We start from the raw sequence: 18,873 nt of genomic DNA, 5'->3' as shown, positions 1-18,873 counted from the left end.
CAGAAACCCCCTTCACTCGTCAATCGGAAAGGTGTTCTTCTTCTCCACACAATGCACGTCCACATGTGGTACCTTTGACGCAACACAAGATTATGGAGTTGGGTTGGAAAGTTCTCCCCCAACCACCATATTCTCAAGATATAGTACCATCAAACCACCATCTTTTTCGTTCGCTGAAAAACCATCTTGATGGGAAAACGAATGAAATGTAGAATGTGTTAAAGAGGACAGCGACATGTTTTTTGCTTTAAAGCCAAGTGATTTCTTTAATTAGCAACCTGATTGTAAGATGGAAAAGCATCATCGATAAGAATGGAGACTATTTGATTTAATAAATGTTTTGTTTTCGTATATAAGTTGTTCGGTTTTTTTCATCTAATAAAAATGACATTAATTTCTTGACGACCTAATAAATGGAATAGCAGCAAAGATTTTGAAAACTATCCTAAAGTTCCGTATACATATTGCAATGGTCATTGTTTGAATTTAGTCCTAAATAAATGTATCAGAAAATATGGCAATTTTATGGCAATTCATCGAAAAGAGATGATAATTCAGAGAAATGGATTGAAGAACTGTAATAAATTAAAAAAAGAGAAATCAATTAAAATATGCAGAACAAGTTTTTTTGAGAGGCACGATGTTTTATGAGGTGTTCTGTGAAGTGCATGCCTACATCAAAATATTTTAATAGTGAGACTGCTTCAGAAGCTACAACACTTCACGCAGCCGTCACAAAATGTTAGTTTGGTCACTGTAAAACACTTTATAAGGTCCACAAAAGATCTAAGCAGGAAACTACGGGAAGGACACAGGATATCGTGTCGGCTTTTGATATTGTTAGTATTGTCAAGAACACTTTACAAGAGGCGAGAGATGACACTGACGATATTTTCCGTGAATGCTTTATAGAGACAGTGACACTTGATGAATAAGTTGGGGTTCAACCTCTTAATCTTATATGTAGAAAACCCACAGACACGTACTAAATGGTTATGTTCATTAACTAGTTAAATGAATATAGTTTGTGTTTCAATTTAATCTTGTGTGTACCGATCCTATTTAAAAAGTTAATGAATTACACTCTTCGATTCAAGTGAAAGGCCGATTTGTTTCTGGGACTACCCCCACCCCCCAAAAAAATTCTGAATCCACCACTGACACCTGCTGATAAAACTAAGTTTAACTACGCCAATATTTGAACCTTTCAGTATCTGTCACTATAGTGTGTGTCCACTAATAAAACCACGCTTTAAGCATGTCAGTATTTGAATATTGTGATATCTGTAATTACAGTGTATACCCGCTAATGAAAGCAATGTCTGAATGTTGTGGTATGTGTAATTACAATGTATACCCGCTAATGAAAGCAATGTTTGAATATTGTGGTATCTGTAATTACAGTGTATACCCGCTAATGAAAGCAATGTTTAAATGTTGTGGTATCTGTAATTACAATGTATACCCGCTGATGAAAGCAATGTTTGAATGTTGTGGTATCTGTAACTATAGTATATATTTGCTAATGAAAACAATGTTTGAATACTGGGATAGTTTAAACTAGTGTGACCAGCTGATAAAACTATACTGTAACCATAACAATGTTTCAAAGCTTGGTATCTGTGAATCACACATGCATTTTTATGTATCTTCCTCCAGATTATTAAAGAATTATTGTATTTTTTTAGAACTATATTCATTTAATTATTGAAAGAAGTCTAGTTTTATGAAGAAAAAAGTTCGAATAAAAAATTAAAACGTTTATATAATTTTCACCTAGATGTACGGTCCTTAAGTTTCGACCTTCTGTTTCTCTATAGATTTTATCTTTAAAATCTACTGTACGCTACGTGACCACACATTTTACATAGAAGAAGCTTGTTATTAAAAAACATTAAATTTTGACTTTTCTGTAACCCTACTATACTAAATCAGATGTCTAAGAGGTGACAATTTTAAAACTGGACAGTTATCTTTGATTAGCTGTGGTGTTTCAAATCCAGTTTAATGTAATTTTGCTTTCTCGTTTTTAGCCGCAGCATAGTGGCTCATAGAATGGCTCTGAGTTGTTGTTGTTTTTCAAGTACAAACTTTTAGCTCATAGCTGCGTCATCTCTTAACCGATTTGAGATCTGATTACAGATTTGGGCTCAGGAGGTTAAACCCTTTCAACTGATATATTTGACCACGCCCAAGGTCTCATAAATTAAATTACTTCAATCCTGCCTAAATGAATTTCAATTTGAGGGTAGGCTCGTAGAAATCTTGATGAGTAATAAAATTGTATCGGATATACGCGCGTCCCACGCTTGGTGTTGCTGGCGCACAAAAATATATCTAATAGAAAGGGGAAAAAATGTCTCATAGATTAATTTACTTTAATCCTGCCTAAAAGAATTTCTCTTGTTTTTAAATTACTGTATAAAGAAAACGAATTTCTCAATGTTGTAGAAGAGTTTATAACTCCAAACGAGGACTTGAAGTGATGATTCTATATTTATTCCGAAATGTTTAAACCCTGGTTTTCTATCATGAGCGTATCATTTTTAGTATTTAATATATATATATATATGCTCTTGTCACGATCTACATGTTAAATAGTGGTATTATCTGATATTATTTGCTCGTCAAAAGGACTACGGGTGAAGGTAACTGAACTAAATGCTTCAGATTATACTTATTTAGTGTATACTAGATACTGTAATGTTGATGGTTGCCGCTCGTCCCGTCGCTTACCTACATCATTTTCTATATTCTCCCCTCCCTCTCCCCAGCAGATGGTTTACGAGCTTTCCTCAGCAACGCTGTCTTTAATCTTCTAGGCGATTGATTCCATTATTTCAGGCATTTAGTCTGAAGGATACATCCCTCAGGTCAATAGTCATGGTCACTGATTAACCTTTGTACCTGGAACATTTCATTTATTGCTGTAACAGACACACATATATATATATAATACCAGATGCATTAAAGTTTAGATGTTAATTAACATTACATATTAACACCTGCCTTCTACCACTATTCCATAATTAAGATAAAATTTCCAGTAACATTTTAATCAATGTTAAATAATATCGATTATGCATTTTGTTTATCTGTCGTATTTGTTCTTCGTTTTAATTTATTGCGTTTTGTGCCACATTGTATAATAGAATACATAACAGACTGATATTAGCGTTATTCTTAGACAGTTAACTATACAATAAGCCAAACATGTGAAGTGATAACAAGTATATATTATATCTACGTTTAAGGAATACAGAAGGACGTGATGATAAACAAGTGAAATCAAACACGCCAAAATAAGACACAGTGGAAAAGGTTAAATTGTTAAATACTGCTTTTGTAACATTAATATGTTTATGTGTTCTATTATTTAACTGTGAGTGTAAGGCTCATCAGCTTTCTAGTTTCGCCACAAAACCTGTTACACGTACAGCTGAGTATGACAACCTTTATTGTGAGACGAATGTTAGTTTGTCAAGTGTAAATAACTTATACAAACAACTAATAGAGAATTCTTTATCAAACACTTAATATTTATTTTTATTACGTTTTGTTTTTCAATATGTGACATATATTGCACACATAACTTAATATTTTATGAGCTGAGTGACTGATTGAAGGTTGTTTTTACAGGACGTTTGCTCCAGTAATCAAAATATATACTACCAGCAGTTATTGTGATTTCACGATCGTTGAAATATCAACATAAAGCATATTTTACAAATATATGCTTTATTTAATACATGTTCGGCATGATTAAAATATCGTATGTCGTGGGAAACAAGGTATTAATCATTTAAAAACCCTACGTCAAACTTTAGATAACGTGCGCTCGTTGACTACGACATCACTTGTTCAGATCACAAAACTGATGAGCACCGCCAGATTTCCTGTGAGATAGATCTAATCAAGCGACCTCTAGGAACAGAGTCAGCTTTAACAATATGTCTGAAGAATCTAACAGCCCGCTATATTTTTTCGGGTTTTATTGTGTCTGGTTGCCCTAATCGGTATTCAGTGTAGTCGGTATAGCCACCGAACTCCCAGTAATTGCCGTCAGTACCGTCTAGTGTTGCTACAGCTGATTCGAGCGATTGGTTAGATTAACTTTAGTGCACGTTACTGAACTACACGTGCGAGACAGTGCGCGGTTTTAAACTGTTCCCACAGAAATGTGGCTGTCATCCCACCCGCCCCCTGACACAGTGAAGAGTCATTCTGCACATCAACTTAGGCGAACGCTTGCCTCCCCCCCTCCTCGAGCATAACCTTCAGTTCTTTTGTTAAGTCTAGTAACTGTCAAGCGGCCAGGTGGTGGGCCGTTATTCACGCACGTGCCAAGTAGGGGCACGTCGAAGATGGCACCCACTGGCACGTGTTTGCTCTTATGAACTGTTTTTAATGGTCATCATCTATAGGCACTTTTTATACAGGAGCATCTCATAATTGTAAGTGTATATATTTTACTTATATAGTTTAACCGGTCGCTGCAGGCGTCCAATTCATTATACTTTGTTACTTGCAAGCAATTTACGAACTGCTCGAGTTTTCAATTAGCACATATAGCTCTTTGCCGAAAAAACAGCTCATAATTAAACTGTTTATATTTTATTAGTCAGACTTAGGTGTGTGTTTTTTTCAAGCTACTTTTTCTGGGTTTGTTAGATAAGTGTAATGTAATTTTAATATTAATATTTCGTCATTCATAACTGTCTCGTCTTGAATAACTTGTTTGTTTGTAGTTAAGTACAAAGCTGCACAATGAACTATCTGTGTTCTGCCCACTTCGGGTATCGAAACCCGGTTTCTAGCGTTGTAAGTCCGCTTAAATACCGCTGTGAGGGGGGGGGGACGTCTTGAATAACATCCCGATAAGCCGTTTTTATTTTTTCCCAGTTTTATGGTGTAAATACTTTTACAATGGTTTTATTAAACAAGGATACTTCTGTATACAAGATTGCTAATATTTAAATATTTGGAGATATTTATTTTGAAAACGATAATGACTGTCAAGTGTTTATGCAAAAGGCTTTTTGTTATTAGAATGGAAACAAATTTGCTACTTGCATAAAACACGAAAATGTAAAATAGCTCAGTTATGCAATGAAAATTCTATAAATAAATACCTGCTTTATGTCCCCCCGGTGGCTCGGCGATAAATCTCACAGTTTATAATGCTAAACTTTAGGTTTCGATAACCGCGGTGGGCAGAGCACAGATAGCCTATTGCGTAGCTTTGTACTTAATAACAAGCAAACAAAGAAATGTAAAGGTTTTATGCCATGACATATTCATCATTATTGAGACCCAAACTATCAGATTACACCTATAATATAAAATCATGTTATAGAAGGTATATTTTCTTTCTGAGCTCTTTATCGATACTTCTAAATTTTAATGTGCTTATGCTGCATGATAAAAATATAAAACAAATCTGTTGATTTATTGGAATCTAAAAGACTGAAGATAAGAAGCGGGCTAGTCTTGTCTAACACATGAGAACTCTGAAAATGTTCTCACACCTATTCAATGTACGAATACAATGCATTTTCTGTGAAAGAACTTGATAAACTGTAGGTATCCTTTGCAGTGCAGTGAAATCATGGAGATTTTGTCGCCCTATGTAGAACATCTATATAAATAAACGTCAATATGTGTGTGTATCCGTTCCTTATACGTTTCCACACTTCTTGATCAACCAGCACCAAACTTGACACAGTGATACAGGACGGCATGAGGGGGTATCTGATTTGATACTGATAGAATTCTTGAAAAAAATATGTCTTTATTTTCAGTATTGGTACCTTTATGTATTTTTATTGCATCTTGATGTTTATTATGCTAAGAAAAAAAATAGAAGCACAATTCCGTATCCTTTGTTACAAATGAGTTTTTATTTCACCCGTCCAACTGAAGGGTACTCCAGCTAGTTATAAATAAATACGTCTGTGGTCTCACTTTTAATGTTACTGTTTCTGAATTCGCCCTACATTTCTTCCAGTCTCCCTGTACTTGGCTTTCTAAATTATCTGTGTGAATTTTAATGATTTTAAAGGAGGTGGGGATAAGTAATTTTCACGATAATAATCCGATAGGGTTGTAAAAGAAGAAGCGCTTAGTATTTGTTTGTTTGAAGTTAAGCACAAAGCTACACAATGGGCTACCTGTGCTCTACCCACCACGGGTATCGAAACCCGGTTTCTAGCGTTGTAAGTCCGCAGACATACCGCTGTGCCACTGGGAGGTAACGCTTAGTAAAGTATGAAGATGACTTGAAATTCGATCAAGTTGTAAGAAGTGTTGATGAAGCTGAAAGACTAGACTAGTGAGATATATGTTTAGATTAGTTCAGCAAGTAATAATATTCGAACAGCAACTTATAAACGATATTAAACTCCAATAAAAACAGCAGTATTTTCAGTTGTTGTTTTTTTTGTGTGTTGTTTTATATCATTATTGGCCACACTGGACCTTATCTCAATTTCTTGCTCAGCATTTTATTTCTTAAGGTTCTAAATAATCATTAGTTTTAAAGAAATAAGACAGGTCTCTGATATAAATGAGACTGTAATAGACTCTTTTGTGTTTTATGCCTAAGCCTAATGTGTACATTTTACATTAGTTTAAGGAGTTTTTTAATTAATCGTTTAGTTGTGAATTATCAAACAATTTATTAACAATATTATTTTAATGTTACTTAAACATGGATGTATTAACGTAAAGATAAACTTACGGGCTGAAGCACCACGTTAAAATGTAAGGTTTTATTAACCTACAAGTTTTCAGGTTTTTAATGGTGGAATTTCGACACTAGCTTCCCAAATCTCGTACCCAACACTTCTCAACAAATTTTATTTGTAGTTTGTTTAGTTGTGTGTTGTAGAGCCAAGCCACGTTTGGTTATTTACTGTGTCCACCGTGGAGAATCGAACCCCGTGTGTCAGCGGGGTACATTCATCTACAGTTCTATTTGTCTAAATGTGTTCCGAAATTTCTTTTACAGTACTAATGATGCAAGTTTCTTCCCAAATTTAGTAGACAGTAGTCTTTGATATTAATTTCTTCCTAACATTCATAGATGTAAATTTCTTTCTAAGTTTTACATCTGTGCATGTAGTAATGTTGGTGTAAATGCCTTCCGATATTTCATTTACAGTACAACCGATGCTATTACTTCCCAAATTACACATAAAGTAACTTCTGAAATAAGTTTCTTTCACTAGTCATCTAAATTTATTTTCAACATTCAAAGACAGTTCTACTGATCTAAATTTCTTCCGAAATTTTATAGACAGCATTATTCAAGTAAATTCTTCCAGAACAACTTTTATAGACAGCACTAATGATACAGAATTTTTTTGTACGAAGCACAGCAGTAGCTTCAACCACCAAACTAGGGCACCATTATAGTGAATACACTGTAATCATGCATTATCAAGTGAAAGGATAAAAATAAAACACAACATACATATTGACTAAATATTCTCTGATGAAGATTGCAGAGGTTCCAAAGATTAATTGTATCGCATAAAATAATTACCATTAAAAGAATAAGTTTTAACCAGAGTTATTGGTGTGAAAAATAACAAGTAAAAATATAAATAATGATACAAAATGCTTTACTTTTCTCTCATATAACGGTCAGAGAACAATTAAGTTTCATAATTTCAAAATATATTCTATGTTTCTTCTGGTTTGCTTCTTTGGAAGATATATGTATATATATATATATGCGTTTAAAAACTGTGTTTCTGGTGTTAATACATTATTGGATAATACATGTAAACAAACACACATACGCATATATAATAGATGAAAAAGGTCTAATAATTTCAATTCAATTCACTGAGCAATGCAGTAGTATCAAATATAATTAGTTGTTGTACAGAATATTAATTCAAGTTTAAAGTAAATTATATTTTATTTTCAAATTTTAGATGGGCATTTTAAAAGGATAATGCTAGAATATGGATTTTTAATATGTTGAGGTTTGAACAAGAAACATTCTTATCCAGTAAATAACAAACATGACATTTATGAAAAATCAAAATATCTTGGTTTTTTTGAACCAACGACCATCGGTAAACTCAGTGAACGACGTCCATCAACGAAAGTTATAATGTATAGAAATGAGAAGTACTAAAATATTTTATATTTCTAAATTTCTATTGCACAAACAAGCGGCAACAAGCACTATTAAATAATTTGTACGTAACTACAGTTAAACTGAAAAAAGTGAGTAAAATTAACTGCAAGTTAAAAATGTAATCAAACAGTGTCAACAACATTTAGAAAATGAATATGGCATCAAAATCGAACCACCCAACCAAAGGAATGTTGTGAATTATCAAACAATTTCTTAACAATATTATTTTCATGTTACATAAACGTGGATGTATTAACATAAAATAACTTACAAGCTGAAATACCGCGTTAAAATGTAAGGTTTTATTAGCCCTCAAGTTTTTCAGGTCTTGAATGATGGAATTTCGACACTAACTGAAAAAAAAATTACAAATTTAATTAAATCGTGTGAGAAAATCACGAGGTCTTACATATATTGTCGTTAAGGCGAACATCAACATTATTGTATAGACCTGATTATCGATTAAGTGTGTCAGCACGCTATACGTAAATTCACAAATTTGTTAAACATAAGGAAAGGAACTCAGTTAATGCATGTACAATTAGTAAGTACACAATTTAAAACAATATAAAAAGGAATAAATTAAATGATAATTAGATCTCAAAAAAGTAACAATATAAAAATTCTACCACGTCATAGTCCATTCAACTTTACATGTTTATAATTAGATTATAATAGAGCTGTTTGTCGGTAGGATTAAAGAGTCTCATATGTAACATCCTGTATTTCTCTTGAATCCGTTTTCTGGTCCTATGTTTCTTATTTCTATTTTATTTTAAGCATTTTTTTTAGTAATTTCACCAGGAAAATAGCTGATTTAAAGAGCTGGAAAGTTTGCTAGTTAATAAAGCATTGTATTTTAACATGGTACTTCATTTTGTAAGTTTATCAACTATTTATTGTTTAATGTATGTTCCTCGGAAACTTATTTTAATGTAGAATTGTAATATTATATTAACCGTATCTAATTACATAACTTTACCCTATATCAATTTTAAACGCTGATTTAAAAATACTTATCAAGTAGTTTTTAAAAAGTTCAGTTTAGTCCTTATCAAGTGCTGTAGTATACAGAGTGCTAAATTCCACTGAATGAAGAGTTATTTGTATGAGAATAAGTATATTGTTTTAGGAATTATAGAATACGTTTAACATTTTCGTTAATCCAATATGAATCATTAATTTTATCAAAATCAGTTTCAACTTAGATGCTCTTGCTTTCTTATTATACTTAGAAGCACTATTAATTAATAAAATTTTAATGAATTTTAGTAAACTCTTGGGATGGCTTAGATATGCTTCGGAAATATCTAAGAATTATTTACTTTAATTGAAAACGTCATTAGCAATAGTTTACGAATAGGTCGCTGGTTTCAGTTTCTTTTGCAAAAAAGGAACCATAATACTTTTGTAGAAGAAATACAAAATTGTTGATGGCTTTATCAACAGAAGAATTACGTGCTTGTTTTTAATATTACTCATTTGATTGTTCAGTTTTGCACGAATATGTTAAACACGCAAACATCCTTCAGCTGTGACCATCATGCTTAAATTTGAACTTATAAAAATTAGTTTCATTTATCACCCCAAAGGTCAGTTTTAAATTGCATGTTTTTCTTTTCTGCTTCGTTAGAAGGAACGCTTTCCCATAACTGACAGCAGACAGTGATAGTTTTAAATATAGGACATCAACTTCAGAATTTTCTATATGATAATTTAAAATCAAGAGATTTAGATTTAAATTATTTATAATATTCTTCGATTTTATTAAGATGGACTTGACCTGTGTAAAGCCTCAGTTTAGACATATTTTCTATACATATGTTTTCTTTCCTAAATTGAGAATTTTTGTTTACACATTATGTTCAAACCACATAAAGTACTATCCGCACAACAAATATTAAACGTGAATATTGCTAAAGGAATATTATTTTATAACTCTTATTATAAACAGTATTAAACATGGTGGCTGCTATGAAAGGATTCTTCTCCTGCTAGGATTCAAGCAATCCCACATCTTAGTTTACAACCTATTAATTCGACGCATAATATATATGTGTATATATATATACATACAAGTGAGTAAACATAACTGATTGATAATTTTACTTCTTTTGAATCAAGGCAAACTTTTAGCTGAATGTCATCCAAAGGGATGTGGATCCAAGATTTATGTCGCGTTATTATAAATCAGGAAAAGCTGATGACCTTTTAGCATATAAACTTAAAAATTATTATTTTTCCCACAATATATAGAAACCGAAGTAATTCTGGCAGAACTGCGAAAAAAATGCTTCAATTGTTAATTTGTCATTGCAAGACAGTGTCCATCTCTGTCATGCTAGAAAAACTATAAACTGTATACATAACAAATAGTTTGTTTTTTCTTATTAAAGACATAATGACCACATTTTTCCATAGAATAACCCATAACATTAAGGGTGATATAGTTATGTTTGCTACTATGTTTAGGAAAAGTTAAAAACCATAATTTTGCAACTTCATCTCAAGTATCAGTTTCTTATGGTGTTTCTCACACCTCCAAATTATTCTGGAGGTGTGTATCCGGGAGTAGGATTAGCGTCCTAGTCCGGACGTTACGGGAATTCGACCCCGCGACTTGCAGATTACGAGTCGAGCGCCCTAACCACCTGGCCACGCCAGGCACTCATCTGAACTAATAAAGTATATTGTGTTAATAAGGTTTATTGTGTTCTAAGATGGAAACATTTTATTTCTAAGTACTTTTACTGGAGATATTTACAAATGTTTAACGTGTACAGTTGGACTACGTTTGAACAGGCACTTAAAATAAAATTATTTTTAACCACATGATATCATTTTTCACTACGTAAAGGACTTTCTTTTACATTTTATTACACGTATTTTTAAAGAAATTTTATTATTTTTTAGATTCAATGCTATGTCAAAGTTTATTAAAAATTATATTATTAATACCAACACTTAAATAGTCTCGCTTTTCTGGTTCCTAAACAAATTATATATGAAATGTTGTTATTAATTTAGCTTTGAAACAGAACTTTCATATTGACGATAATTTTAAATACGGAATAAGGATGTTATATTTAGTCCAATTTGCACGTTATTATTTAAGAACCAATGCTTCTTAAATCTGCTTCACTTTTTAACATTGAAAGATGTTGATTTTGAATACATATATCAAGTTCATGCATTAAAATATATTTAACAAAAATAGCAAACGAGCTTTATCAATTATTTTCAGACTCGTGAAATCGCGTGGCGACTAGAAAGTGAATCCAGTTAATTCGGATTTAAATATTCATTTAAGAAATTACAGTTTAATCATATACACACAAGTCATATTAGTCCAATAAGCTAGATAATCTTCAGGTTGATTTAACTTGTAGCAGTATCGACTTGAAACAGTATGTAGAAAGAAAGGCATCCCTGGTAGAGCTACGAATAAAATAAATAAACTTTTTGATTATTATTCTGTCATGTATTTAGAGTTAAGGCGATTATAAATTGTGTACATAACTCACAGTTGTTTTGTGTTTTGTTTTTATTAAACACAACATAACACTGTTTCTAGCTGACAATTTAAAATCAAGAAATTTAGTTTCAACTTATTGTTTATTTGTTTTGAATTTCGCGCAAAGCTACACGAGGGCTATCTGCGCTAGTCGTCCCTAATTTAGCAGTGTAAGACTAGAGGGAAGGCAGATAGTCATCACCACCCACCGTCAACTCTTGGGCTCCTCTTTTACCAAAGAATAGTGAGATTGACCGTCACGTAATAACGCCCCCACGGCTGAAAGGGCGAGCATGTTTGGTGAGACGGGGATTCGAACCCGCGACCCACAGATTGCGAGTCGAACACCCAAACCACTTGGCCATGTCAGACCGCATTTCAATTTATTTACAGATTTGTTCTACTTTATTAAGATATACATTAGCTAGTTAGAATCACTACAATTAATATAATCTTTCTGGAAGTAACGAATTTTCTTCCTGTTCTTTTCAAGGAATGCCAATAAGATCCAACAACAATCAACTTGAAGAGGAAGCGTTGTTGTTCCAACAAAATGGTCGCAAGTTAATTGCTAGTGATTAAAGGAAGACATGAGCCTTAAACTTTGTAATAATCCTCCTTATTGTTGGTTATCTTGGTCACTAAGTTTAATCTGGGAGCTGAGAGAATGACCACATGGCTGACTATTTTTGCGTACTGAAGAAAATTTTCCCTCTTGTATTCGTTAGAGCCCCTCACCAAAATGTTACATATGTGGGTTTTTTCGTAAAATAATAATAATTTAATTTGTGAAGTAGGTACGACATTAAAATACATTTTCATTTAATCGCTTTGAAACATAAATATACAAAAAAGCAACAAAATACACATATACACACACAATGTTAGCTTTTTATTGATTCACGATCCCATACATAAACAACAGATTATTGTGCAAAACAGCATAAGCTGAAAGCCATATTATAAATTCTACATAACTGTAAATGACATTAAAATGGAACATACACACACCAAACACATTTCGAATGATATACTAATTAACCTTGTTCCGTTTAACTCAATGACTACTCATACAAAAAAGGCATACAACTTCTAGGTAAGCTGGACAGTGAATAAAATTACACATAATTGTACAAGTTTGAATATCGGATTACAAATATATAGTAGAAATGAAAATATATATATACCAATTAACGCTTAAAACACTACACACACAGAGTCTTGTGCTTTTATTTTAAACATAAAAATAACAGTGAAGTTATCAAGGTGATATATTGTATAACACAACGTTATATTATGACTTTGGAAGATATTTTAGACTGTATAGTTTGGCACCGTCTGACACAATAAAAACTTTAAAGAATATTATATAACTAAAGTTTATGATAAAATAAAACATACTGTATGTCTATGGGATAACACAGAAATAAATATTTATAAAACCGAGTATAATGAATGTTTTGATATTATTTTTAATGTTTTGCATATGGCTATAAAATGACAATAATGCATATTGATGTATTCAATTTACAAACACACAGAGACAATGAGAACCCTATGCACGATCCCATCAGGCTTTGTCTATCAAAGTAATAATGACACACACACACGTGTATATATATATATAAGGTTGAGGTTTAAGGCACTTGTGGTGAATTTGCCACCATATTTGCATGTGCTAAATGAAGTTGATTATATATATATAAACCATAGACCACATTCAGTAAAAACAAGCATTTTTTGTAAAGATTCAAAGCACAAAATTCAGTATAAAATAACTGTACGACTAGAATATATGTTGTTGTTGTTGTTTCCTCCTTAAAATATAGAATAATGAATATCAAAATTTATCAAAACAATAAAAATATGGGTAATTGCACTACAAACGTATTATAAAAAATGAAGTAAAAGGACTAAAACATGGAAATTTCTTTCATAGATGAGGAAATATATCTGTAGTTGTAAACTACAAACTGCAGTCAATTTCTGTTAGGCAAAGAAATCCAAAGAGGGTAAAGGTGAAACAGCATTGTCTTTTGTCTTTAATAATAAATGAGACAGAGATGTCAAGCGCTGTGGGTCCGAGACCAAGTTTTCTGATGGGTCTAAGACCATGTTTTTTTTATCTGGGGATGTGGACAGTGATCCTGGGTTAGAAGGAGAAATAAGCGTTTTCTGTTGTATGTCCGATGTGGGAGACGAACGGTAATTTGGTAATAAAGCGTCTGCCATATTCATAGATTGCGTTTGCAGCATTGTGTTGTAATAACTTGCACTGGTAGCGTTAGAAGGTAGGTTTGTATGAGGGTTGTTTGAAAACCCGGTGTACGGAGCAGCAGAAAAAGGTGCTTGGAAAGTGAAGTCGTACGGAGATGTTCCGAATCCCCAAGTATCAATAACATTATTATTTAAGGGCGGGAGAGAGGGCGTTGTTGTCGGATATGTTTTTCCAAACGTTGAAGTAGAGCCTATAAAATACAGATAAACATGAGTATAAATCGATGAATTCACAATGATGAACTCGCTGATTTATTGTTTGTAAGTTACATACAAACTTTAACATCATGCAGTAACATAACAATACCCTTTACGTATAATACAAGGTGAAACATAGGGTTGATGAAAAATGTTCACTTTTATTTCATTACGACTATAATCACTTTACATAATTCTATAGATATATATTGAACATTTAAACAAGTTAAATGCATTAACAGCTTTTGACTGAGAGTTATCCAAAACGGACTACCAATGCATAACGTTGTTTAGAATATTTACAGTTTAAAATCAAGACATTTAGTTTCCAATTATTCATAGCATTCTTGTACTTTATTAAGTTATAAACGAAAAGAGAAACCGTAATTTAAGAAAAAACGAAAAAAAAAGAACACCAGTCATAATAGCTCTATCCATCAATACTGTTGTATAGAGTTTTAAAATGTGTGTCGAACAATCTCGAAAACGATTAGCGAAAGAAACAACTTGATAAAATGGTATTTTGAACATATGGTAACATTTATATGAGAGAGATTGGAAAAATGTAATCTTAGATTTCATCTCAGAACACGCCCATCAGGCGGTAAAGATTTCAAACCGTATACACGAAAGAATCCACATACTATTGATACGTCAAAATTTAAACTGTTTAGCAGTTTTTTATTACGAACTGACAAGACAGATGTTGAATGCTTTGTGTTAAAACGATTTTGGAGTTTCACAACGTCATTAGATATTCCATGTCGCCACGTCTGGTCTTGCTCTATCTGGTTAGCGTGCGTTTTGACAATAAACTTGCAGCAAAGCTTTTCTTTCAAAAGGCTATGCTGTAAGACTATTTTGTCCTTGCAAACTTTGTACAAAGTATATTTTCGTCTTTGAAGTTCTAAATCCTCCATCTGAACACATATTTATGATCTGAGTTTATGAATATTTTTTGTCAGATGTTACAAATCCTTCCCAAATGCAATCAATTTACAATGACATCACACTAACTGCCACTGTGGCTGTCATGTGACTTATTAATTTGTATGTTCTAAATCGTTTTGTTATAATGTACTCAAACCCCCTGTAGTGTAGTGCAGGATGATATATATGAAATACAACAATAACAAACAGCGTTTACTGGTGTACTCACATTACTTGTGCCTTCTTCAGAATTATTCTTATAAAACTACAAATCTCACTTCAGAAAGTGTTTAATAAAAATAATTCTTTGTAATATACCATACGAGCACTACGTAAGAACTAATGTTTTTGTAATTACTTACCAGTTTGCAAGTAGTTTGTTTTACGTGGTGGTTCCCTTTTCCTCCACTTGGCGCGTCTGTTCTGAAACCAAACCTGTAGAAATACACATGAACTATTCAATTACCAAATATACTACCAAACAAACTTTTATTTATTTATACAAGAAATACACATGAACTATTCAATTACCAAATATACTACCGAACGAACTTTTATTTATTTATACAAGAAATACACATGAACTATTCAATTACCAAATATACTACCAAACAAACTTTTATTTATTTATACAAGAAATACACATGAACTATTCAATTACCAAATATACTACCGAACAAACTTTTATTTATTTATACAAGAAATACACATGAACTATTCAATTACCAAATATACTACCAAACAAACTTTTATTTAGTTTCGCTGTAAGTTAAATCATGAAATAAATCACACGGCTTAGAAATTACTTTTCTTGGGATTTAATTCAGATATTTGAATCGTATAGTAATATGTCAAACAAATAAATTTATGTTTAAATTACACTCAACTCGGAGGAATATCAATGTATTAATTTGTAAATAACTTAGATATGTTCGGTAAGAAAAACTATACTCGCTTTATGCTTCTAAAAATGAATTTATCACTTAAATCCAGAAAAGAAAACTATACTGACACAAAAGGAGAAAAATATTTTTATTGTGACAATAAGATAAAGAACTAGATATGTTTATTTCGGATATTCCCACAAAGTTACACAATGGCTGTCTGTGCTAGCCGTCCCTAATTTCTAACTGATAGAAAGAGAGAAGGTAGGTAGTCAACAAAAAACACCGTCAACTCTCGGGCTACTCTAATGAAATAGTGGCATTTTACCGTCACTCTTATAACGCACACACGGCTCCAGAGTGCAGATCTATTTTTTTCGACAAGGAGACGCGAGCCACAGACCATTGGATTCACAGTCCTACCACTAACCACTAGGCCACGCTTGGTTTTTATTTGTGTAATAAGTTACATAATACTCTGTCAGAATTATGACATATAAACAAAACAAAATACCAATATATATTCTTTTGGACAGAATAAAAACTTTGATAAACTTTCTAACTATTTACTTACCTGTACGCGTGATTCACTAAGGTTTAGCCTAAGGGCAAGCTCTTCACGTGCAAACACGTCTGGATAGGGCGCCCTCTGGAAAGCCCTTTCAAGTTCTTCAAGTTGAAATGCAGTAAAAGTTGTTCTGTTTAAAAATAAATTGTGATAATTTAAAATTCAAGTTTATTTAATAATGTAAAAAAGTGTTTATAGTTCCTGTATTTCATTTAACTTTAAGTACGAATTGAAAAATTCCCAATTTCTTCGGTAATTTCTAAACATGGTAAATAGAGCATGTTTTCGGTTATATATTACGTATCCAATAGCATTCTTCCTCCTCCTCAATTCTTTGGAAACAAGTTTAATTTATAACACATCACCTTAGTTATCATTAACTAGTAATTAGTTATCATTAACAATATTATTGAACATAAACCAAGTATGAAAACCTGATATTTGATATTAGAATACCTGTTGATGTATTTTCACCTGTAAGTAATTGAGTTTTACGCAACTGGCAGTTTTATAGGATCACATGTTTCCAGCAAACTAACTGCGTTCTGTTCAATTATCTTTTACTTTTTTACTGAAGTTACTCTAAATTGCACGATTGAAGCTCAGTCTAAACAAACTTTCTAGAAATCAATCACCGAAGAAGTTTGAAACTAAATATTTTACTATAAAACGCATATCTGTTAGTATCACACACACATAATTAATTTCAATGCTTACCTAGTTTTCTTCTTCTTGGCTGGCTTTTCAGCATTGTTTCCTGTCTCTTGTCTCTTCTCCGTTGACTTAGATTTTGTGGAGTCAGCTGGAACAGAAGAGAAGTGTTCCTTATAGAGGGCGTTCCGATAAACTATATGAAAATAACAAATCAGCTTTTAGATATTTTGTTATTTTTCTGACGACTAACCTGAAAATTTCTAGCAGAAATATTTAAGTAGATTTTCAGCTGTGAAAAAATATTCCAAGACTTTGTTAACATGCACGTTTTCGTTAGTGAATCGACATCATATAGATAACAAGCTTACAATGATATAGTTTAGAATAACAAATGTTTTAACGTTTAGTCGTAATTCTTAGCAACATATTTTAAGATCTAATACATTCAACTGGAATAAGTAATTTCTGATTGATAATAAAGAATGTAGAATTCTTACCAACAGAATTTGGGTTCAGGGTGTTATTAGTATGGACATTGCCTGTCATCGAATCTCGGACGCGCACTGAGTTCGCCAGATTAGCATTAACCGAAGTTGTTGCTATTTGACTGGTCAATGGAAAGCCCATGGTGTTGATATTGTTCATTCCAATTTGTGACTGGCTGAGGTCAGTAGCTTCCTGAAGGCCTAACATCACCTGGATACTGTGAAAATTTCCTCTTGAACTCTCGTTTTTAGAACCTTGCATATCTTTCAATGAAATAAAATAAACGAGTTTATATATTCGATTAAATAAAACATTTGGGTGGTTACTATAAAACTGTATACCAAGTTACCACAGATTATGAATTACAACTCACTACAGATTAAACGGCACAACAACGTGTTTTAAATTCGTCGAAATTTCATCAGACATATATAGTTATTTAGTAAACTTTATTCTAATTTCGAAACAGACATATACCTAGATAACTTAAATAGACTGTACACAGAAAGGCTATTTCTGCGCATGAATCTTTTATTCATGCATGAATTGCAATACAATATTTCCATAAAACTGTATTCATTGATATTAACTTCTGATTAAAGCAAGCTATCAACATAGATCTTAACTAAATATCAATCCGGTCATGACTATAGCTAATTAAGTATACTTTTCTCAAGTTCTTATTTATAATTATTAGAATGCATTGTTCCATCAGATGAGTACGCTCGGTGTTAGCGATATTTTCGGATCAGAACTAAGAAGTAACTTAGAAACTAATGAAATCACTCCAATAGAAAAAAGTGAACTTAAATCAACATACAACAAAACTAAACTTTATAACGATTAGAATACATTAAATCATCATTTGTTTAATCCAGCTGTTTACTGTGAGTTTTACATGGTGTTGAATACATTGAATAATCAGTTATTTAACCCTGCTGTTTACAGTGACAGTTCCATAGTTTTACATGGTGTTGAATACATTGAATCATAAGTTGTTTAACGCAGCTGTTTACAGTGACAGTTCCATAGTTTTCCATGGTGTTGAATCCATTAAATCATCAGTTGTTTAACCCAGCTGTTTACAGTGACAGTTCCATAGTTTTTCATGGTGTTGAATACATTGAATCATCAGTTGTTTAACCCAGCTGTTTACAGTGACAGTTCCATAGTTTTCCATGGTGTTGAATACATTGATGTTGAATACATT

At 32.3% G+C, this 18,873-nt stretch overlaps 1 protein-coding gene and 1 long non-coding RNA gene across 3 annotated transcripts in view; one reads left to right on the top strand and one right to left on the bottom strand.

The window, feature by feature from the left end:
• Nucleotides 1-3,894: 3,894 nt before the first annotated feature.
• LOC111085091 overlaps nt 3,895-18,873 on the top strand; it is a 51,815-nt gene continuing 36,836 nt past the window's right edge. Inside the window, exon 1 of the long non-coding RNA XR_002609950.1 lies at nt 3,895-4,454. This is a non-coding gene — a long non-coding RNA (uncharacterized LOC111085091). The remainder of the gene's footprint in view (nt 4,455-18,873) is intronic.
• LOC106478630 (homeobox protein ceh-8-like) overlaps nt 12,538-18,873 on the bottom strand; it is an 8,246-nt gene continuing 1,910 nt past the window's right edge. The window contains exons 2-6 of one of the 2 annotated variants that reach the window (XM_013939186.2): nt 17,675-17,926; nt 17,241-17,370; nt 16,530-16,653; nt 15,434-15,506; nt 12,538-14,134 (exon numbers count right to left, since the gene is read on the bottom strand). In XM_013939186.2, coding sequence (XP_013794640.1) covers nt 13,656-14,134; nt 15,434-15,506; nt 16,530-16,653; nt 17,241-17,370; nt 17,675-17,924 — 1,056 coding nt within the window. In that variant the 5' untranslated portion in view covers nt 17,925-17,926 and the 3' untranslated portion in view covers nt 12,538-13,655. The remainder of the gene's footprint in view (nt 14,135-15,433; nt 15,507-16,529; nt 16,654-17,240; nt 17,371-17,674; nt 17,927-18,873) is intronic. The other variant, XM_013939187.2, reaches the window with a different exon arrangement.

This window comes from Limulus polyphemus, unplaced genomic scaffold, assembly GCF_000517525.1.
Source record: "Limulus polyphemus unplaced genomic scaffold, Limulus_polyphemus-2.1.2 Scaffold234, whole genome shotgun sequence".
In the NCBI taxonomy this organism is placed as follows: Eukaryota; Metazoa; Arthropoda; class Merostomata; order Xiphosura; family Limulidae; genus Limulus; species Limulus polyphemus.
This window is presented reverse-complemented; position numbering and strand designations above follow the sequence as displayed.